This window comes from Lutjanus erythropterus, chromosome 4 (assembly GCF_056507025.1).
Source record: "Lutjanus erythropterus isolate fLutEry1 chromosome 4, fLutEry1.hap2, whole genome shotgun sequence".
NCBI lineage: Eukaryota > Metazoa > Chordata > Actinopteri > Lutjaniformes > Lutjanidae > Lutjanus > Lutjanus erythropterus.
The window spans coordinates 22962471-22986751 of record NC_139320.1 but is presented as its reverse complement, the minus strand read 5'-3'; the positions used below and the strand labels follow the sequence as shown (position 1 = coordinate 22986751).

Below are 24281 nucleotides of genomic sequence, written 5' to 3'. Positions count from 1 at the left end.
AAAAAAAATATTGTTATGGTTAACTTCCAACAATGTACTCTGCAAAGAAACCAAACCTGGAAATAAAAAGGATTTAATTAATTTCTGAGTTGGTCATTTACCATGAGTCAGAATGTGACTGTTTTTGCAAGTCAGTGTGATGTGGTCCTACTAAATCTGCAGCAGCAAATTACACCAGCAGGTGGCAGTATAATCAAACACAAGCTTATAATGTCTTCAATAAAATTCCACCTTCAGTACTCCTTTAAAGCATGCATTTACTGAGCTTTAGTTATACAAACTTTATCATGGTATACATGTATGAATGTTTGCAGTCTATCTGATGATTATTTAATTTTTAGCACTTTTTTCTTTCATTCATAGATTTATTTCCATTTATTATACGAAACATTAACATAGATTGGCATCCTAAGTTACAACTATGTGCAAAAAAGATACTGGAAGGTAGCAAAATAAAACTAACAAGAACATTCACAACAAACGGATCACATAAAAACAAACACAAAAGACACACACACACACAAATGTGCATCATAGATAGGAAAGGTCATAGTTCCAAGCAGGGTAAACTGTTTACATAGTTTATTCACATAGTTTATTAATGGATTATGAAATCTCTCTGTGGAAAATGAATATCATTGATTAATCTCTCAGTTATTTTATTGATCAATCAATTAGTTTTATGGTCTGAAAAATCGTGAAAAATGTCGGTCAGTGTTTCTCAAAGCCCAAAGTGACACCCTTAAATGTCTTATGTCTACAACTCAACTACATTAATTTTACTGTCACAGAGGACTAAAGAAACGAGAAAACTTTTAAGAAGCTAGAATCAGAGAATTTTGCCTTTTTTTCTTTAAAAAAATTGCTTGAATTGAGTTTTATTATGAATCAATTATCAAAACAGTTAGCAATTATTTTAATAGCTGACAACAATTTTAATAGTTCACAACTAATTTACTGTTTTAACACTACAGTCTATAAACACATACATGAGTAAAATGTCAAGAAATACTACTGACACTTTTTTGTTTTTCAGTTTTATTAAAAAAACAAAAATAATGAAAGCAGCTGAATTTACAGTTATCAATTCTGATATAATCACATAAGCTTCAAACATATGCAAAACAGTTAGCAAAACTAAAATATATAAATCATAGCATCTTAAAACATTACATTAAATCAAAATGCACTGCCTAAATCTAACATATTAGGAAAATGATTTTGGTCAAACAAATTTTAAATTCACAATAATGAAAGTGATTTCACAGGAAAGCAAAGTAAACCCAACGCCTTCAGTAGCTCATAGCATGCAAAAACTTCAGCTTTGGGTAGGGTGGTGTTTTGTAGCACCACTAGAAAATTAGAATGCAAACTCAAAATCTATTTGCATATTTTTGTTCATTTCAAATTGTCAGCTCACAGCGACAGCCTTCTTGTTTCTGCAATTAAATGCGAACACAGTAGCTTTCATGTCACCAAAAATAGACTACCAATAGTCATTTTTGGAAGACAATCCTGTTCGTCATTGGATCATTTTGTCACACTGCTGTAAACTTTCCTTAGACCTTTTCAGCAACCAAGTCATAATATTGCTTACTGATGCCTCGTGTTACAGCATGAACTAGTGTTCATGAATTCACAGATTGAAAATAGACAAGCAAACATTTTGTGCAAAAAAAAAAAAAAAAAAAGTCAAAATGAAAAACTGAGTAATTGTAATGTTGGCAGTGCCAACAGTTGTAGAATGTCTTTAAAATGATGCTTTGTTTTACAAAATGTCTCACAGCTTTACCACAAACACCTTAACAGTCATGACATACTAACCAACAAATATGGTATTTAATCCTCTGTATATGCTTTTGGAAGAAACCGAAACAAAACAAACAAAAGACTGATATCTGCTGTTCCAAATGTCCCATCATTACAGAAAATCATTTTAATTCTTTACCATCACTAACCAAAATGGTCTTGATTTAAAATAAATACGGAAGTATTATCCTTTTTTGCTGACATCATGATCAAAAACAAATATTTCACAAAGGACTAAGCTCACACTGAATTTGACTTTTCTTCCATATAGACGATCAAACACAACAAAGTAACATGAACATTGTCTTTTCACGTACACATACATTTGACCACTGTTTAACAATGAGCAAACAATGGCCATATACATGTATTACTAACCAACTAATATCTGAAATGCCATGAACACATTTTGAACATTTACACATGGCGGCTTGCATGATGGAAATGTTGGTGACATGGTGGCTAGTCTAACAGCATTTAGATCTTTATGTCAGCCTTTACAGGGAAGAAACACTTTACACTGTCCATATTTACAAGTTAACTTTATTTTTTTCCTAGAAAAGTGTTCCAAGTGAGATATGTATCTGCCATACAAATGTTGTATAAATGTTCCTAACAGAGGATTAATTTTGTTTTGCATTTTCACAGTTTGAAACAGGAACTTAACAGCTTACATTAAGTATGTTTTATTAACTTAGGTTGAGCTCAGTCTCTCCTTGCCCAGAACAACAGATCTGCTCGACTCAGCTGAGGAATTGCATCAGCTGGTGTTCAGGTAAGACCTGAAAACCAACAGAAAATGTGTCCAGATGTGTTCAGCAACAGGTTCGCCTCAGAGGCCAGATGAACACATGTAAGTCCAAGTTGTTCTTTATTAGTGTTCGCCAAGCTGATGTTCTCCAGCCCACTGGATGTCCTCCACGCTCTGTGGATCTTCTGCAGCACAGCTCGGCCACTAGTTGGTAAGTATGTTTTGCCTCCTGCTGCATTGATCTGTCTCCACTCAGTACCTGTTCTGATGCTCGTAGTGCCATCGGTTGAAGTCGATGTTAAATGCCACAATACTGCCAGAGACCATGCCCGTGATCAAAGTCCTGAAGAGCAACAAAACCATGAAATCTCAGTGTCAATAGACAGATTAGAGACTTAGAAAAAAGTGGAAAAATTACAAAAAATCACAATTAAACCAAAACTACACATTTAACCTAAATATTCTTCAATGATTGTGCTCATATTTCATGAGCACGGAACCAGCATGTATTATAATTAGGGCTGTCACAGTATCAGATTTTCAGGACACGATGATTGTGGCCAAAAGAATCAATGAAAATGATACTATTGCATTAGCTATAGAAAATCTAAAATCATAATAATAATCAGAGTTCAGCGTTGTTTTCTTTTTTTTCACTTGCCTAGTTTAACAAGTGGGTCAGAAATCTTATAAAGTAAAAAATTTTTACTTGCCCCGTGCAAATTGTTTGTTGTTTCTTGATAACCACTAATAAATCAAAGAGTAAAGTTAATTATCATGTCTGTAACGTCTATAAAATGTCTGGTTTAAGACAAAAGAAGACATATAAAGACATCCCCTAATACTAATAAACAAAAAAAAGCAGGAAATCCCGACATTTGAGAAGCTGAAAATTTTCTGCCATTTTTCCATGAAAACTACTTTAATCAAGAACTTCGATCAATTGATTATAAAAAATAGCTAAATTCAGAGAAGGAGGTTGCGCTTCAACAATGGGATTCCGGGTGGAGTGCTAAACCCAAAACCCAGTTAACAACTCCAAAAAATCAAAAAGGTTTGTGAAAACGCTCTGATGAAGGCTTTGTGCCGAAACGCGTAAGCGTTTGTCTTTGTGATGTGAGCCAAATAAATAACTGAAATGTGAGTATGTTGGAGTTGATTATAAAAATAGTTTAAGCAAGTGAGTTGCCAGATTTGCCTGATGAAGATGTTACTGTATTTTAAATGTCTTTTTGGCAGATAAGATCGTCATGAAGCTGGACTAACACAGAAACACAGTTTTCAGGTATTTTTTTAATCACAAATTCCTCCCACAGTGGCGGGCGCACTCTTTGTCAAAAAGTTTAAAACAGGTCAGTGACATCAACAATCTGTTATTTACGACAGCCTGATCTGTGTCCTACACAAGTGACAACACATCAGTAATACTCTTATATATTTTACAAAAACAAATAGGACATTTTTAAATAACTAAAAGCAGGAATCAAAGCCTACAAAAGTGATCTGATCAGAATATTTTCAATGCTCATACAATCTAGTACTGTAACGATTAATGTTTGGGACAAATGAGAGAGGACTCGGAACAACCACTTGTAATTTAGGACTGTTTAGGACTGGAATATTTTATGGATGTCTGGTCACCCTAGTGTTGCGTTAGGGATTGTGTTTACACAATATTAGCATGCATCCATTATTAACTATATTTCATTCCTTCACTATCATGGTTATCAATACTGTTATATCGTTCCACCTGTAATTAAAATAATGGGGAAGTTTATTTCTATTGTGCCTTTCAAAACACAAGGTGCTTCACAGAATACAGTACCATACAATATAGGTGCAAAGATAGTGAATCAAAGAGATGTAAAACAAAAATTTTAAAGAGTGTAATACACAGAAAATGCAATAAAAACAGGGATTTGAGACATCTTTGAAAACGTGTTCATTGTTAAAGATTTTGTTCATATGTCCATAGCAGAGAATGAAACAAGCACAGGAGGTCATTGGGGCTGTGACTGTAAATTACTGGGTTCCTCTGACAACTGAAGCAGACCATTGAGTCCCAGTGTTTTTTTGCAGCCCCTTTGCTCTTGTGTCCACGGCTGGCTGGTATGTAGGAAAAGCAGCTGATTTCACAGGGTCGTCTTATACTGCTACACCCCGAGGGCTTAAATGCTCGCGCACAATGAACAGAGTTGAATCAAAATGCCCCTCTGTAAATGGAGGTTCAGAGCAGGGCTCACTGGTGTTACCTAATGTCAACTTACTGAGGAAAGAGATTGTAACTTAATCAAAGGGTCCTTAAAATATTTAATTGAAGTGATTTGTTAAGTAGTGGTGAAAGAAATGTTAAAAATAGCATTTAGTGTTTAATTTCAGTGTTTTTAATACCTGATGTGATTACAGTTGTTAATTTTCTTAAAAAGCAGGCCTCTGTTGTAAGTCTGACTGTAAGTGCTGCAGGGGATTTATCCTGTGGCTGTGAAGTGCTACTTGAATGTTGGACTCTCTAACCTCTCTTGACTGCCAGGGTCACATGATGACGTCAGGCTTATAGCCCCAGAGCGAACACTGTCGCCTCTGCGCCGCCATCCAGGCACCCATTATATGACTCCTGATGAATCTTGCTGAACTCATACGTTGAGGGAGGACTGTTGTCTGTTTATCCAAAATAAGTGCATTCGCAGGAAGATACCCCGGTAATTTTTGTCTCTATGGCAACTGTAGGTGCTATTTAAAGGAAAAGAATGGTGGATGATCCACTAACTAAAACACTCGGTGACAACCATGAAACACAGGCAACAGCAAGGCCTTTTACCTCAGCCTACACATACAGTACAGGACTGAAGTCGTGGGAGCATTCACACGTACACAAACATTAATAATTCTCAGAATCAGCTCACACAAGCACAAAAAACACACAAGCCCCCACAGGGATTCTGTAAAGCCACATCACACACTGTCTCCTTTTTATCGCACACTGTGATGTACATACCAGTTTGGTATGACTTGCAGTTTGTTTTACTTCAAGGCTTAAACAGTTTTTGTTTGCCTCGAACTCTTTTGTGATTGGTAGAGATTGATTATGGAAAATCAATAAGGAATAATGTCTATTTCCAGGATTCACCCCAATAGAGGACAGTATTGATTATGGAAAATCAATAAGGAATAATGTCTATTTCCAGGATTCACCCCAATAGAGGACAGTATTAAAACACTAAATGTTCCTGTATATGCTGAGAAGGAGACAGTTCATTAAAATGCTTTCTGTATTCATCGTCTCTTCTCTACATGGTCTCAGGATTGCTACCATACAGGTTTCGGCACTGACCTTTGATCATGTGACAGGTCCATGGCTCGGATGCCAGCGTCACAACCAGGGTAGATGTAGAGCTGTTTGAAGTCACAGGCCTGCCACACCTCCACCACACCGTTATCTCCACCTGTGACCAGGTTGTGGCCGTCACTGCTCAGGAGAATAGCCTGCAGGGCCAGAGGAGAGCTGTTTATCATGCTAATTCCAAATAGGGACTTCACAGTATGACTTTTTGAGCAAAGACGGGCGATGTAATATTCCACAGGTCTGACTGACCCAAATCTGACATCACTGTTACAACAAAAACAGAAGTTCTGACTCCAGTGTGCATTCCAGGGGTTTTGCAGGGCCTTAAAATGTCTTAAGTACAATTTTGACAAGTCTTAAAAATTGATTGATTTCTGAAGTTATTGTTGCTTCATTTAACTGCGGTCTTGCCTTCAAATGTGTTTTGGGGAAAAATGGTTTTGACCATGCTGTAACTACAAAACAAAACCAAAATTGAACCAATAACCACTAATTCAAACTGTGCATGTGCTTTTTTTGTCAGTATGGTTTTGAAATGGGTCTTAAATTACTTTCATAATGGTCTAAAAGTCGCTACATAGAAACACTGTCATTATTTCTATTAAATTCTATTTATAAAACTTTTTACCTAAGAAGTCAAATAAATGCTTTGATATATGTAAAATCAAATATTACCATAGCAAAGTAAATATTTATCAGGTGTACTTTCATTGTCAAAATAAATAATATACTACTTATTACTTATTTACAGTATAAAACCTTACTTTGATGTAGAAATCATCTTATCTCTTAGCAAAGTCTAGACCTGACATAAGTTATTTTCCTGCTGGTTATGTAGGAGTATTGCAGTTTAGGACATGCATGCACCAAAGCCTGTGGTGAACTTTGCATTATCTTTGTGAACAATTATAATTAAATATGTGAGGAATTAATTGTCATTATTTGGTAGACCAAATAACGCGTTCACTGACTTCGATCTCCTCTACCATCATGTGATCTCGTCTTCCAAAAAGTTCCTGACAGGCCCAGTCAATTTTAAGTATTTGAAATTCATAGATCACAGGTGCCTAAGTTAAAAATTAGATTTGAACCTGCATAAGCAGGGTTTTTTAGGCTTAGTATCTTATATGAACTGAAGATAAGCACACCGTCAGAAATTATCTTAAAACAACCCCAAGTATAAGAATAAATGAGGCCCCAGATGAACAAAGATAGAGCCACATCTCTTACAGAGTACACTGGTGTTAACGTGTGTGTCAGCTCACCCTGGTGGAATCATTGACCTCCATCTGTGCCAGCAGTTTTCCATTAATGCTGAAGTTGCAGAAGCGTCCTCTCTCATAGTAGATGATGCAGTGTCCCTCACTGGACACTGAGATGAGCCGCGGGCACTGATAGTGGTCTGGCCCCTCGAGAGCCCGCAGCAAGTCCCCTGTGATGGTGTGGACCAGACATGGACCCTCTGCAGAACCAAAACATGCACAAGTGTGAACAAACTTCATATGTAAAGAATGGGCTGCGTGATGTGGACAAAAACAGCAGAAACCACCTCTAGTGATCACAATTACAATGATCAACAACTTAAGCTCAAAAAGCCTGGGCACAGACTCATTCCTATAGAAATGCTGTTTAAATTATCTCCTTATAGTAATGGATAAAAAATGTCAAAACTTTGGTAATTCTTTTTTTTTAAGTCCTACAATATTTTGCCTCGCAGGAAGCCTTCTGCTCCTGGAAGCCTACCTGAAGCTGATGCTGCATGCACACTGAAATCATAACCGGAAAAAGAAAGTAATTTTGTGTCAATGAGAAATGTAGTCTCATCATAGCTTAAGACAAACTGCAGCAACCTATATTGTATATACAATATTGTACTGTGTTTAAAATATATGAATGTCAATTACATGGTAATCTGCATGAGAAACTATATATATATATATATATATATATATATATATATATATATATATATATAATCATCTACTTATAGCGACCAATATGACCCTGAAATGGGATGATTATAAGAGGTTTCCGCTTAACCTGGATACTGATATTTAGACAGTATTGTAAGAATGACTATTGGTACTTTCACAAATATTAACAAAACAAGATTTTTGATAATTATTGATATTATGGCTGTACTGACTAAGATGGTTGAGGCAAATAATGGATCAGCTACAGTCCAGCGTGTTCATTGAAATGAATACCAGTCTACTGTATGTGGGTTAGTAATACACTGGTAAACTGTAGTATGTATGCCAATATTCCAGCTCAAAGCACAAGTGTCCCTGACTATTTCTCTCTCATATCTCTTGGCTCTGTTTGAAATCACATATTAATGTACTGACTAGTACACAGTCAATCAATATGTACTGCCACCAAATGAACTCTTAAAAATGCCTATGTTCGAGCAGTACTGCTTTTCAGCATCATGACTACTGATGACCACCTTACTGGTCCTACCCTTAAGTATTTATTAAATATTTTAGTATCATTTTATCTTTTCTACAGAGGGCTACATTATATATGTGAGCTCTTAAGTGTATCCTAATGTCCTGGAGTAGCGAGTAACGACCTGCATAACTCCTACTCGATGCTCACTTTCCATCATTCTTAATTATTTCATCCAACCACGCCTCTTACTGGCCACAGTCTGGTACCGGAGCTATCTGCCTTGCTGTATGAAGTGACGCAATGCATTTTGGGATGGTTGCATATGTCCAGTGAGCTCACAGTGCATACTCAGAAATTCTTACTAATCTGGTACACAAACAGACATTTCTTGTGTAAACAAAATCCACATGCTGTGCAGTGGGAACACACTACAGAGTCAATGTGATGTCAAATTTGGTATGAGATTCTGAAAACAGCCATCGACATGGAAGGGAGACAGAAAAGCGCACCGACCTTTGGCTCCACTGATGACCAGGCCAAGCTCTGCACAGACGGAAACACACACAACTTCCTGGTCGTGACCCGTCAGAACTGCTCGTGGTGCTGGGTAGTCACCTAAAAGAAGACAGATACACAACATCTTAAAAAAATGTCTTAGTGTAACTGATTAAGTCTATTGTCTGACTGAAAACTAGAGCTGCAAGGATTAGTTGATTAATAAGTTAGTCAATCAAAAGAAAATTAGTTGCCAAATCTTTTATGATAGTAAGTATCTTTGGGTGTTGGGTGTCTGTGAGCATTTTCTCAATTTTTTAACATTTTATAGACTAAGGCATTAATGAGTGAATTGTGAAAATAATCTGCAAATTAATTGATAGGGAAAATAATTGTTAGTTGCAGCCCTAACTTAAACCACTCTGAACACATGTATAGCATACTGACTAGTAATCTAAATTTGCTGGTCAACAGTATGCTGTATTTGTGAAATGGGAACCACCACACTTTGATTCGACAATAAAATCATATAAACACAAGCACAGCGATTGTGACACACATCTGCTAGCAGGGAGGTCCCTTTGGATTGTCATGTAAATGCAGGGATGCCCACTGATGGCAGCCGAGCCACTTGATTTCATCCCGTGTGTCACATGATTGATGATGGCCAGGGGAGAGGTTAGTGAGGGGAGTTTCATGGCAACTGGAGCCGACCACGAGTGCTGCCAGGACGGTGTCTGAGGAGGAGTATGAAAGCAGCAGTCTTTCTGAAATGCACTGATCACCAATAATGAGTAAACCTTAGATTTGAACTTACTGAATGTATCTATCAATTAGTGGATCTGTATTATCATAGAAATGTAGCCAGTGAAAGGTAAAGAAACATTCTTAAAGGAGGAGGTTCTGGGTCAACTGAAAAAAATATGCTTTATGTACCCACATTATATATTTATTTGAATTAATTATTTTAACATAATTTTATTTTAACTATTTTTGTGGTAGTACTTTATTTTTAAGTACACTAGCTGTACTTTGTATCAAATTAGACAAAAACTAGAAATAATGTTCTTTATTAGACCCTTTAACTAACCCTTATAACACTTTATTTGATGGTAATTATGGACACATTACAACAGAACTGTACTGTAAACTAGAGTGTATTATTTCCCACTGTTAGACCTTTATTAGGCTATTAAAGACATAGACATGTTATAACAGAACGGTACTGACTGATGCCTACTTCTTATATGAAATAAGATAAGATCACATTATCTGCCTACAGTATTACAATAAGTCTGCACAGTCAAAATATTCTTTACCCTCTTAAATTTTTGCCTTTACTTGGTACATCTGGTTCACATATCGTCTTTAAATGGAAAAGGAACAGATATGTGATTTCATTTTAATTTGCAGTACTGTAATGTGTCCCTAATTACACTCTAATAAAGTCTAATGATGATCTAATGACAGGAAACAATACACCTTAGTTTACAGTATTGTTCTGAAATAATGTGCACATAATTACCCTCTAAGATGGTCTAATAAAGGGTCTAATACTGTCTTAATAAAGAACATACTTCTACTTTTTTGCCTGATTTGATACAAGTACACAGTTGTTACATCTTATTAGTGTGCCTTAAAATAAAGTGTAACCTTTTTTTTTAATGTTTTACTATTATTTTTTAACTAAAATATTCCTCTTACAGTTTGTGTGGGCCCTTAGTATTCAGCACCTTTCAGCCCACTAGTGATGGCAAACTCATGTCAAACTAATCCCACTTAATATACACTATGTGGCTGCTGGTGTCCACACGACTCTAAAGTTCAGCCAATTCAGTGAAAGTTTCTCTCTCCATCTAGATGACAGTTAAGTCCTGATAGACGATGCAGACATGTGTCAGACCTCTCTTCTCCTTTCTTATCCCCTCCTCCTCCTCCTCCTCCTACCCCCGCCATCATCTCCTCCTCCTCCAGCTCGGCATATCGCCTCTGCAGCTGTAGCGGTCCAGTCAGTGAGCTGGACTGTGATCGATGCAGCACAGTCCCTCAGAGACCAGGACCTGAGCGGCGCTGTCAGTCCCAGCACCCCACTGTTGAGGGGGGCTGAATAGGACAAGTGTCAGAAAAAGCCTCCAGGGGGAAAAAGGGACCTTGTGCAGCTCACCTACCCGACAAAAGATTCAATCAGCCTGCACTGCATACCCCCCACCCTCTCCTAGAGCCCCTGGGACGCACCGAAGTCAGCCACCACAATTACCCGGTGCAAATATCCCCTCACACCGGCGTGATGGGCCGGGTCTGAGAGGCAGGGCCATGATTGAGCTGGAAGTTATTTTAATTATTACACATTTAAGACACATGCAGCCTTTTGGGGCGCGGGTGAAATCAATTTCTCGGGCACGCCACATAGGTGGGACGGGGGTGCAGTGATCCAGAGGGCTGCTGCTACATATTCACGCCACCTTCAACCAGCATTATAGAAAATATAATAGGCATGAAATCACCAGACTGAGCCTCGTGGAATGAATAAGCCAATAAGTACAAGATTAAAGAGAACTTCAATTGTGCAGATATGAAATGGTGGTAGTGGGTTATCCCTGAGGGTCGCTGCAAATGCCTGCTGCCTATATTTGAACATGACTGATATCAGCTGGCTGCAGAGTTTGTATAGACCCTCTTAGTGCCAATGTTATGATTACATCACAGTGTTAGCTAGAGGCAAACACGGATCATCTTAAAGTAGTCTGCTACATAATCTACCGAAAATCTCATCTTGCTGTTTTGTTGGGTGCCAGAATCTAAGGAGTGATGACCCCAAATTAAAATATCATCGCATACCAGCTGCCACTGCCAGTCAAAATAACCAAAGACAAACAGGGTTAAATGGGATAAGACGAAAAGTGTGGACTCTAGGGGTAATGTATTAAGTTTTATTCACATTACCTATAATAATGTATGCCGACTCCCTATCCTGTGTTTTCCCGGAAGTTATAGCAACTAGCTAGCAACACCTAATGAGAAATTCACCTTCACCTTAAATACATTGTGTATTTCTCTGCATTTAAACTTTGTTTGAAACATGTAGGATAATGTAAATACACAACATAACAAAATATCAAACATATGTCTTTGTCAAGTGTTAAGTCCAGAACACGTCCAGAAGTTGTTTACTAGAGTTACAGGAGTTGATGTTGGTGCAGAATGAGTCATGCTGGGGAAAAATTGAGAGTTTGCTAATGGCTTTTTAGGGCGGCGTTATGTTTTTTTCTGATTTCCCATATGACTCTAAAACCATTTTCTCGCACAAAGTGCAACATAATTTTGTTAGTTTTAAGCAAGTTTCAACTAAACACTAAAGGTTCTGTCCTCAAAGCCATAACTTACATATGTACATTCACTCGTGCAGTGAAAGCAACATTAACAGAAACAATTTTAATGTATTACTTCTAAAAGTTTTTTTTTATTTTTTGGGATGATGATGATTTCATGCTACATTAGCTCAAATGCCACATTGTGACACAGCTGGGTTTGCTTTGATCATTTCTGACTGGCCTGCTCAGTTTACACTGGTGCTTATTGTTTCCATGTTGTTTTTGTTTTGTAGTTGTTTCAGCGTATGTTAATGTTAACTTCATCATCATAATGGAATACTTCACTGTCTTATTAATTTTTAAGACCTGTCAAAATTATATTTGAGAAACTTTGAGACTTCTTAAGGCCTAAAATTCAGATGATTGGATTTTATTATTGGACCCTGAAGACACTTTTCAGTCTGTTCTCATTGGTCCTGGAGTGAGTGAACAAATATATTCAGATGAGCTCACACTGTCTTCAGCCATTGTTATAAAACAAGCCAAAAAAACTTGGTATCTAGTGCTAGCTAACATGTTTCACGAATTATTCTGTCCACTTAAGTTCCACCCACAAAAAACATCATAATGTCTACTAACCGAAAAAGGATGTTGTGCTGTGTCACACATCCACAGGGTTTTCACAGGTCCTTAAAAGGTCTAAAATCCAATAATACATTTTTTAGTCCTTAAAATATCTTAAACACAGTTTAAAATCTATTGAATTGATTGGATTCTGAAGTTATGCTACTTTTATAAAGTTGCATTAACTTCAGTCTCCTTTTTAAATGTGCTCATGGGAAAATCTTAGACTAGAGAAGCCTTCAGTAATGACAAAAAGTTGTTCAGATTTGAGATATTTTAGTTCAGCATTGTATTTTTTGCTGAGTTACTGTCTTTGTCCCTACGTTAGCATAATGAGCTAAACTAACGTTTGCTCGGCAGGAGGGAACGACACATCAACCATGCTTTATAAATCATGAAATTAATACTGACTGCTAAAAACAAAACATAACACGTGTCTAAAAATATATCAGAAAATATTTTGCAAAGCGTTTGGATTCACTCTTTATGAGTACCTAAAATTAACAAAATATTGCTTAATGTGAATTTCTATCAGTTTCTATCATTAGCTTTATTAGCTGCTCATGTTGATCAGTTCGTTCAGTTACAGAGTTACATAGCTAAGAATAATAAACAATTAAAAATTGTATAGTCAGGCGTTATTATATACTGGAGTTTAATCTGATTTTCCCTCATGACCTTCATCCTTTTTTGCCAGTATGAAATTGGTCTTAAATTGCATTCTTCTTCTTATTCTTAATGGTCTGAAAAAGGTCTAAAATCGAAGTTTTTGAAACCCGCAGAAACTATGCACACAGTGTGAAAAGTTTCTGAGTCATTTTCCATCACACTGTCCCTGTTCTCCAGGTTCCCAAACCTCTACTGCTCTCTATTCTTGAACCAAGTCAGATTATTATCTGCTGCCTTCAAAGTCTTTCTGACACCATGATATTGACGAGATATTGATAAGAGATCGGAAATGATTTGATTGAGTGAAAACACATCCTGTCTTTTGTTCTTTGAGATCAGCTATGCAGCTTCCCTCCCTTTTGTCCATTGAAGATGCACTGTAAGCACTAGTAGCGTGAATATCAGGGGAATACTGTTTTCCTGCTGCAGTAACACAAGTGCTATTGCCCCTTGCTAATTGGAGGCAACCAAGCTGAAATTCTTAATTAACTGTCGGAGCCTCAGTGAAGTTAATTAGAGAACACTCGCAACTAATCTGAAGCTACTAGAATCTGTGACAATTGGAAACACAAGATCTTCTAGCGCACACACAAAAACACACACATTGTATTATCAACGAGAAATAAAATAAAAACACACTTTCTTCCCCGTCTTGAGTTCCACACCATGTATGGCGCTCCCTGCTTCTACAGCACTGCAACGCCTGCTTCCCCTGCTCTGATGGATTGTTTTGAACACAGACAATCAGCGAGAATGAGCAGCTAAATGAACTGAGCAGCAGAAATCACACACTGGGGTCTACCATTTTGAATGCCAAGACATCTGGAGTCCTCTACTTGAAAGCAGCACAGCTCAATGCAATGGATCACACTAATATATCACAGCCACAGTGCAAATAAATTATTGTCTTCCTGTCTCTCCACATCACTTGATTTCTAGGGTAGATTCTCTTTTTTCCAGTGTTGATCAAAGACTCTTGCTTCCTATATCACTTTTTAAAAATACTAACAATGAACTCACACACCTTTATGTAAGAGATCATTTATAGTGAGTGGGTCATCATTGAAAATTTTAAAAAACATTCTTTTTATTTCAATAATGACCAGCTTGCTGTACATTATCCTGCTTTTATTATACAGATCTGATTGGTCAGTTCCATCATTCTATAGTCTGTTATTTCTAAGCAGCAGTTCGTTGCTATGGACTCTGAAAAAGCTATAACATCATTTTTAAATCAATAAAATCACTTTTAAATTATTATTTTGTGTGAAATTGTAGTAGTTTGTTAAATAAGAAGCCGTGTAGTAAGTGGGATAATGTGAAGTGAGCAGTTCATTATTGTTAAATAAACCACTTCAAGGTGATTCAGGACCCTTCAACTTGGCTTTTGGGCTCCTGAACCACACTGTCAGGGTTTATTCTGCAATAATGACCCGTTCACTGCACACTGTCCCACACATTACACAGCTACTTACTTATGAAAATCAATTATTTGATACAAAATGTTAAATTATTATGATTATTAGTAGTAATTAATTTTATTGATTTGAAAATGATTGTACAAGGCTCAACAATAAGGATGTCCCGCTTGCCCAGGGCAAGTGAAATGTCATGTGGGGCAAATTAATCTGGTAACTCACTTGCCTGAGTGGGTAAGTGGTACAAAAAAAAAAAAAAAATTAAAAACTATTAAACTATTTTGATAATTGGTTAATTGTTTAAGTGTTTTTTTTTTTCATGCAAATTGCTGTTTTCAGCTTCTAAAACATGTAAATATGGTTTTTCTGAGTTTATCATATTAAACTGCAAATCCTGGGGTTTTAGACTAACTTAAAAAAAAAAAAAATGGGCATGTTTCACTATTTTCTGACATTTGTCAGAATGTCATTGTGGCCCTGGATTAAACGTGGCAATTGACTGTAGTCTGTAATAAAAAGCTGACACAAAAGCTGCTCACAAAAAACCCCAAAATTTAGTCTTGTTATTATTTAATTGCTGTTAATAAACAAATGGTACAGAGGCAAGTAAAAATTGACCATGTCAGTGAAAAAGTGAAAACAAAAAATGTTGAACCCTGTTGTCTTTTTGTCTCAGAACTGTGTTCATAACAGTGGTCTGTTATTGGTAGCAATGTTCAGATGGTAAAATCGAGTATTTAACAAAGCCGTGTAATGAAGGCTTTTACTTAAAAAAGGAGTACATTTCATAGGTGAAATAGTACAAAGTGTAAAAAAAGTGTCATGTAATTTTACCCAGAGGGTGATGCTACTGTGTGTTACTCACTGTTATTGGGGTTGTCGCCGATAATATGGTGACGTCCACTCCAATACCACAGCAGAAGTGTTGCATCCCTGGACCCAGAGACAATGTAACAGTCTCCTCCGATGTAAGACTCTGATCTGGCCAGACATGTCACCACGTCCCAGTGGCCAAACACTATCTGGGTCAGCTTCCCTGAAGAAAATATATACAAACGTGTTTTTGGTGTTGGTAAAAACTGCTCGTCAGAAGTTCCTGAAGTGCGACATGGGTAAAAGTACTGACTTCCTACTGACCCCACTGACCGTAGTTAAGGAAGTATTGTACGAAACAGTGAAAATATGTTTCCATTATAGTTAAATCTGTGGTTTTCAGCTTTTTTGGCTGCTGGTGGTGTAATAATAATAATAATAATAATAATAATAATAATAATAATAATAATAATAATGATAATAATAATAATAATAATAATAATAATCTTAAGTTAATGCCAAAACTAATAAAAACAAATGTTTTTTAAACAATGAAAATAAAACAGAAATGACTAAACACACTCTAGAAACCATCTGAAACTAAACTGAACTAAAAACAAAAAACAAAAATTAAATTAAATTAAAAACTAATGAAAAATACAGAGTTGAGTTCAACCCAAAGGAGTGATTACTGTTATACAGTATGTGAAAGATTTTCAGAGGCCAGAGGAGGTGAAAGTATTCAGTATTTAATAAGGGAAAAGAAAAATAAACACAACATAACTGTTTCTTCTCCCTTCAGTCCTCTTGTGACCGCTCAGATTAATCTTGGAACCCTTTGGGGTAAATCTTAACCACCAATTCTAGAACCAGTGAAATTAAAAAAGTCAGGCATTATACGACATAACCTCAAATAAATTGTGATGGAAACTCTTTCAACTGGTCTGGTCTCATAAATGTGTCCTTTATAAAATATCAAAAGTCTTAAGAAGTCCAAATGGGGGAAGTATTGAAAAATACTGAAATCAGTGACACCACAATTCATCATTGCCACTCGTGTCAAAAAAAAATTAATTTATACTCGTCTTCTCCTCTGATGTCCATACAAAGGGTTCAGTTGTGTCCACAGTCAACCAGAAACTGTGTTTTACATGAGTACAGTGCCAAGGGAAATAGTAGTGAGTCAAAATTACCCAATTGCTTCCTTTTCTTGCAATATCTTCAAGATTTACTTAAAAGACATCATGTTTAAATTTATGTTGATCATTGCCAACATTTATGTTGATTCGTACCAAATTTGTACTCATGGATAATCTGAATATAAAAGTTATATTTAAATATTTTTGTTTAAAATTAATGTTAATCGATGCTAGTTGATTAATGTTGATTTAAATTATTATTTTAGGGAGCAAAAAGTGGTACGAGGGGATGGTTAAGAAACACTTTTGAACCACCACTTGGATCTCTTAGGATTTTATAGAGGAGACTTTTATGAGTAATAAACATTTCTCAGATTGCTTGTTGTTATTTGTGTGACGTTTTCTCACAAACTGCCTCTACATTTTTGGTAAGATCATATTTTTGCAATTTTCTGAACTCTCTTTTTGCGATTCCTGAAAACTTTTTTCTCATTCAGAACATACCGAGGACACAAAATTCATCGAGTTTGTTTATGTTGCAATTTGAGTGAGGTTGACCCACACTTTTGGGTAACTGCCTGCATGATGCGTGCCAAGCTGCAGTAATAATCATTCATATAAATAAACAGGTATGTTGCCAAAATTATCATCTTGGCTCCCACTGCATCATTATCAATGGAAAAGAAATTAGCAAAAACATTTTTTCACTGCTCCAGTGTATCACAGTATAGTCATCCATTTTTCCACAAGGCTTGTCAGCAGAGAGCAGCGACAGTATTCTGTATTATTCCCATCATAGTGCTCAGTCCTCCACACATCAGTGCACATCTCTATAGGAAATAGAGTTTACACTGCAACCTACCTGTCTCGGAGGAGTACACACGAAAGCTCTTGTCCCAGAAGCCACACACCAGTATGTAGCGGTTGTCAGCTGTCACCACGAAACAGTGTGTGGTGATTTGGATGCTCTGGTCCACTAGGTCTGTGATCTGACGCTTGTTGCTTCCAGTATTGTTGGCTGTGGGACAAAAAGGAAAAACAGAACAAGTGTCAATACCTGAGTGGTAATTTTTAAGTTATTAATTATGATCCTTACAGCGAAAAAAGTTAAGAGATAACCTACTGTACATTTTGCGATAAAAGCGCCAAATTTAGCACATATATAGCTTAATATATTTAGGAGAAATATGGATAATAGGCTATTGCAGCACAATTTAAAGCTGCCTTACATTGTTTTTAGTGAAATAAATCATAAAAATAAACATATCATCAGAGATGAGGCAACATGTTAAGCTGAAATACTGGCTTCTCTGACAGCAGTGATAAAGCCACGATGTCCCCCTTTGAAATTTTTGTTTTGTAAACAACTCACTTCAACTGTAGATTGTATATTAAATAAGATTTCAGCCTTTCAACCTTATGATCTATGGCTCCAGCTTATTTCTTTTATGTAAATAAAATTTGTAGCCAGGAAAACATGGAAACAGTCGCTTTGGGGTGGCCAGATTGACCTTAGTAATCATCAGAATATGAATCTGCCATCCACCATCTGACAACTGTTTTTAATGATTCACAGCACTATATAATAAAATTATAATGAAATGAGCAATTACTTTGTAAAAGTGGAAAATTTTGATTTAAAAGGAATTTGAATTTGAAGTATTTTTTTTGGTCCTTAATGTTACCAAGATCTACAATATGTTCCTTTATGCATGAGGGTCCAATGGAATAGGAAAGTTTGACCAACAGCTGGAGGCCATTTTGAAAAATGGCTGCCACAGCCACCAGGGTGCAAATTTGTGATGGCCCAATAATTCAGTTTTGTTCCCAATATATCCTTCAACACATCTGCCAGATTTGGTGCCTTTAAAACAAAATGAATGATCGTTATGATATGTTAGGCTATGCCGCCTCACAAAGTAAAGGATCGTGGATTCAAGATGATTCAAGTTTACTACAAAAACAAACTGTTGTCAAGGATCCAATTGTGATCAAAGACTCTGCAGGAGTAATAAAATGATTCTTAAATCAGTCAAATAATTTTTTAATTATTTTTTTGTTTAAAATTGTTATTTTTCCTTAAGTAAGTAGCCATATAATAAGTGGAGCTAATTTGCTTTTGGGATCCTCCATCATTCTGTCAGGATTTATTTCACAATATTGGCCTGCTCACTGTACATTTTCCCATTATGATATGGTTACTTATGTAAAAAATCAATAATTTGACTCAAAATATTCATTTTTAAAATTATTTGATGGATTTAAAAATGATTTTACTGCTCTACAACAGTCTACGATCATAACTGCATCCATAGCAACAATCTGTTCTTCATAGCAACAGTCTCTTATACATAGCAACAGTCTGCTATACAGAAACAACAGACTTTAGAATGCTGAATTTTTTTGTTTGATGCTGAATTTTAAATTCAAAAGAAGGAAGCTTACTCACCAACCAGAGAATCCATCTCTATGGGGAGGTGGTGGGCCTGCTCCAGAGAGTAGCCTGGTGCTCCTCGGAGACCTGGATTCAGGCAAGGATACAAAAGGAAATGAATCATTGAGGCTATTTCTAACTTCTGCACATGTGCATTCTTACATGGACACACACACACCTGTTCCCTTTTCAGAGCCAAAGTTAATTCAGAGTCTCTTCCAGGAGACGGAAGTGTTCGAGGTCCATCAGAAAGATTTCCATCTGTCTTACTGGGTTTTTTTTTCCAGAGTGTCAAACTGAATGGAGACATTTTATCTGTGCAATCTGTATCTGGAGCCAGTTTTGAAACAGCAACATGCCAGAAAATATGGAGGCCCTTATTATCATCATTATTCCGAAAAGCCAAACCACATTTCCCTCCTTTCCGACAGGATGGCAAGGCCGCTGCAGCTGTGTTCATTAGTGTGGGAGCAGCCCAAGCAGCCACACAGTGCGGACTCTTTGGTCCTGAGCTCGGTGTGTTTCTACGGTGACAGATGGGGATGTGTGAGGAGAATGTGGTGCAGTTGCGGCCTAATTTTCTAGTAACCATTGCTTTGGCCCTCTGACCCTGAGGTGAGGCCGGTTCTCAGGGAGGGGCTCTGTGGGTAATGTTGTTCACACATGTCTGAAAAGGAACATGTGGAAACACTCATGGTCAGCTTACCTAGGAGGTGCTAGCCTCTCACATAGCCAGCTGGCTACAACTCTATTATGAGCGGAGGGCAGGCCTGTGTGTGACGGTGATGAAGTGATTTTACAGGTCACTGCTGTGGTAGGTATCACATGTGGCCGGGGCTGGGTACTGAACTTCACTACTTTTATGTACAGATGCACTATACTGAATTCTCACCAATATGGCAATATTTCTGACTCATTTTGGCCACTTACTGATGCTGATAGCGATATGTGAACAGATTTTTTTTTCCAGAGAACATCAACTCTCTGCTGTGGTGGAATGAACAAATTGTTCTGCCAACTCTTGTTGTGATGGCGGACTGGCAGATGCAGACACATAAAATACGCTTTTCAAAATGAACACATTCACCTGGAAAGATTAACCAGTACTGACAGTTTTTTTTCTCTTTGTTCTTCAAAATTCGTTGAAATTCGTTGTAATGATCGGGATGACAGCTCTTAAATTCATAGTGGTGAAGGAATGTGATTTGGCTCCTCCTCACATGATCAATGTTGAGCAATCATTGCAAATAGCAATTTGAGATAATCTATGTCTCTTCTTTGGATGAACTTGAATCTTTGAGTTTTAGAAACCCCCCAAAAATTGTATTTCAAAAATTGTTCACAGTGGAGCTCTGAACTGGATTTGTCATTATTTAGGTGTTTGAAAATTAAATGGCTGCAATTGCAAATATTTCATTATTAGCCATCATTCATTGTCACTTAATGAGTTTACTTAACAATTTTTTAAATACAAACTCTCAAATTTAAAGATTAAAGTTAATCAAAGGAAGAACACTTATCTCAATAAAACTTTATAAGTTGGTAAAACTTTTTTCAAACCTTAAGAGTCTGAACTGGGCTTAAAACTGATTTTTTTCAGCTTTTCACAGTGTAGTAAGCAGTAACTGGATCTTGAAGTAATGAGCCCACATTGATGGATGAAAACTGTGCTATAACTTGTTTATAATTGTTATTAATAATTTATAAAGTTGTTTACAATCTAATTAATAACCCATTTAGAAACCATTTATAATAGTAGTCTCACTGTTAAGTGGCACCAAAAAAAGCAAACCCAAAAAGTATGTTTTTTTAGACTGCACCAAAAACAAAAGCAGAAACAGTGACAGAATTGTAACTATAACTTAATATGTCTATAATTAATAATAGTAATTTAAAAAAGCGTACCTACATCCATAAATATTCCAGGCCAGAAAATGAGTGAATTCATCATTAATCAGCACAAGAAATTTTCCAAGTAAGAAATTAACATTTTTTCACAAAATATGTTATAGTCATTAATAGTCTGCATTTTTTTTTCATTCAATAAACAGAAACAAGCGTTTAAATTGAATTGTATTTCAACGACTGATTTGATGAACAGACGACTTCAATAACAAACTTTTCAGCTGATGACATCACTAAACCAGATGCATAAATGTTCCTACTTTAGATTTACATCAAGGACAGCTGAATGAATTAGCTTTGAAAATTGTCTGCATCTTTATAGGAGTAAGATAGAATCGAATTAGCTTCCTAGTTTTTGTTACTTGCTTTCTTAGGAGGACATATGTGCATTGAGCTCCACTCACCCACGGTGTTGTGCCATCGGTTGACGGCAAACAGGCGGCTGCAGGTGACGGTGACCACAGCAGGTATGGTAAGATGGGGCAGGGTGTTGGCGGCCACGTGAGTTACCGGCGAATTGGATGGAAACTTTAGCACCATGATGACGTCCTGCTGCATCTGGTCCTTGAACATGAGAGGACTCTGTGGAAGGAAACACTATTGAGTAGAAGAGAGAAAAGACAGAGAAGTGTGGGGAAGGATGGAGGGATGTGATGGAGGGAGAGGAGTACAAGGAAAGGGAAGGGGAAGGAGCAGGAAGGCAGGGGGACGGAGAAGATGGAAAGAAGAGGGATGAAAAGATGGGAAAAAGAATGGAAAGAGGTAATTAGTGTGGAGGTTGGAGGAAAAACTAGGTTCAGACACAGAGGAGAGCGTCATGCACTGCACCCTCTGGACACTGCGGTCAGACAAGGGGACTGGTCAGACGAGGGTAAGACATGAAAACTGGGATGAAGCAGGCTGTACACATGGGATGGTGCATAAATGATACGAGTATCAGAAAGATTCAGTCTGGTCCACAAAGAAGAAGCATTAAAAGAGATTGCATGAGTTCAGCTCAACTTTTCTAACCCTGAGTTCAACTACATGTGTAGCAGGAGTCAAAGTGGTGGAGGGGAGAGTGATCCTGACAATATTCTGTGAGTTTTGAACCAGTTTCAGCTCTCATCTCATCCCTAATTTCACAGACTTTTGACAGAAGTGGATGAAAACATTCACATCTGTTGCAAAAGTAGAAAATTGAACTAAAGGGTCTCAAAGGGATCTGCCGTACAAAGTTTCTTGTCGGCAGAGAGGAACAGAGAGCCATGTGGGGATAATGAGGGCTTGGCTGGCTATTACATGGATTAGACAGGGAAGAGCAGCTTACAGCAGGAAGAGGGGAGCTGCTAGGCCAGTAGGGAGCACTCTTCCCTTTACAGCACACTGCTAGAAGGCAGTAACAGCTATAAAACAGAGCAGAAAACTAGTACTGAAAATGTGTTGTTTTATTGCAGGTCTGTGACCTACATGAGGTAAGCTTTCTGCTGTATTTATCCTTTGTTTCAAAATAGTGGCTCGAAGGAAATATATAAACATGAAAAACCAGGCAGCATCAATGTCAATTTTGTGTCTCCTTACAAACACAAGCGCACAAACATCAGGTTGGGTAGTAACAGATTACATATAATCAGATTACAAACATAAGCAAGTATAATCAACCCAGATTACATTTCAAAAATGTGTAGATTACAGATACATCAATGATTATTTAATTACATATTTGATTACATCTTTAAAATATGGCAGTTTTAAAATTATGTAACTTTTTTATGATAAACAGTGCTCTATTAAAGGAGAAATCTGTGATAAATTTACTGTAACAAATGATAAAATGACCATGATATGTCATCAGAGATTAAGGAAACACATTAAATCGAAATACTTCCTTCTCTGACAACAACGCTACAGCTGTGGTGCCGAAACAGCCATTTTTGTTTGTTCATTTCACATGAATTAGATTTCAAATTAATGCTGATTGTTCACAGAATGTGAGAGTGTCTGTAATATTTCTATAATATTTAAATTGAGCAAAATGTTAATGGAGTCTGGCAGGCAGCAAAGCAGGGAGTCACTGAATGGTAACTCCAGAGTGTGTATTTTCAGACTAGTGCACTTTTGTTTTCAGGATAACAGGCTGTTAACTGTTAACTGTTCACTGTCTGTGAGCTAACGCTGACAGTCACATCTACTTGTCCAAAGTCCTTGTTTTCTTGCCCCAGAACAAATTGTTTTATGTATTAGCAATTAACAAATAACAACAAAGATGAAAGTTAATTATCATGTTTAATCTGATGTGGCAATGTATAAAATGTCACAAAATAGTGAAAAATGTCCTTCCTTCTTTTTCAAAGTCCGAATTAAAATCTTTAAGTTTCTTATTTTCTCAGTCTGAAACCCAAAGATACTCAGTTTAATATGATAAGAAACAGAGAAAAGTGGCTTTTCTACAAATTTGCATGAAAATTTACTTCAACAATTAATAAATCAATAAATAAATCAAAATAGTTTAATTCTTGTTGCTAGATTTACTCGCCCGACATGGCATTTTACTTACAAGTGGGACATCCTTATTGCTGACCCCTGGTATGAGGTGCAATACTTTCAATGTTTGATTCTGATGTATTAAAACAGTAATCCAAATTAGATTAGATTATTTGTTGTAATATAATGGATCATGTTACCAATTACAGACATTGTGATGTAATTTGTATTCAGTAACTGACTACATTTCAAAGTAATCTGACCCAACCCTGGCAAACACATCATCGAGGCTCACACAGGTCCACAAACGCTCTCTCACACACACACCACCTCCACCACCACCAGAGGTGCAGGGAATTTTCCCAGCATGCTCGCTGCTCTCACCAGGTGCATGGCGGAGCTGCGTGGAGGATGTGGCTCAATAAGCAACTGAGATGGCGTCTGTCCAAAGCTCTGGATCTGCGCCTCTGTGGCCTGCGGGGGAGACAGAGAGGGGAGAAGGAGAGAGGGAGAGAGCGGCTGTCACAATCAATATGCATCAAAGTGATGGGTCAATGCGTTACTTGACAATGCAAGCAAATCCTAACTCAGCCGTGCCTCTGAGGAAGGGGGGAGGTAAAGGGAAAGGGGAGCACTCCCAATCCGCCTGGGTGCTCCCCCTTCCCCCCTCGGCCTGCAGAGTCATCCAAGTGTTAGTATGGAAGAGACAAGCC

General features: G+C 37.1%; 1 protein-coding gene across 1 annotated transcript in view; it reads right to left on the bottom strand.

Annotated features, from left to right (window-relative positions):
- Positions 1 to 1547: 1547 nt before the first annotated feature.
- nbeab (neurobeachin b) overlaps positions 1548 to 24281 on the bottom strand; it is a 364245-nt gene continuing 341511 nt past the window's right edge. The window contains exons 48-56 of the mRNA XM_084717359.1: positions 23953 to 24042; positions 21510 to 21702; positions 19216 to 19287; positions 17629 to 17784; positions 15680 to 15850; positions 8811 to 8912; positions 7169 to 7365; positions 5892 to 6043; positions 1548 to 2903 (exon numbers count right to left, since the gene is read on the bottom strand). Of these exons, the coding sequence (XP_084573485.1) occupies positions 2813 to 2903; positions 5892 to 6043; positions 7169 to 7365; positions 8811 to 8912; positions 15680 to 15850; positions 17629 to 17784; positions 19216 to 19287; positions 21510 to 21702; positions 23953 to 24042 (1224 nt within the window). The 3' untranslated portion in view covers positions 1548 to 2812. The remainder of the gene's footprint in view (positions 2904 to 5891; positions 6044 to 7168; positions 7366 to 8810; positions 8913 to 15679; positions 15851 to 17628; positions 17785 to 19215; positions 19288 to 21509; positions 21703 to 23952; positions 24043 to 24281) is intronic.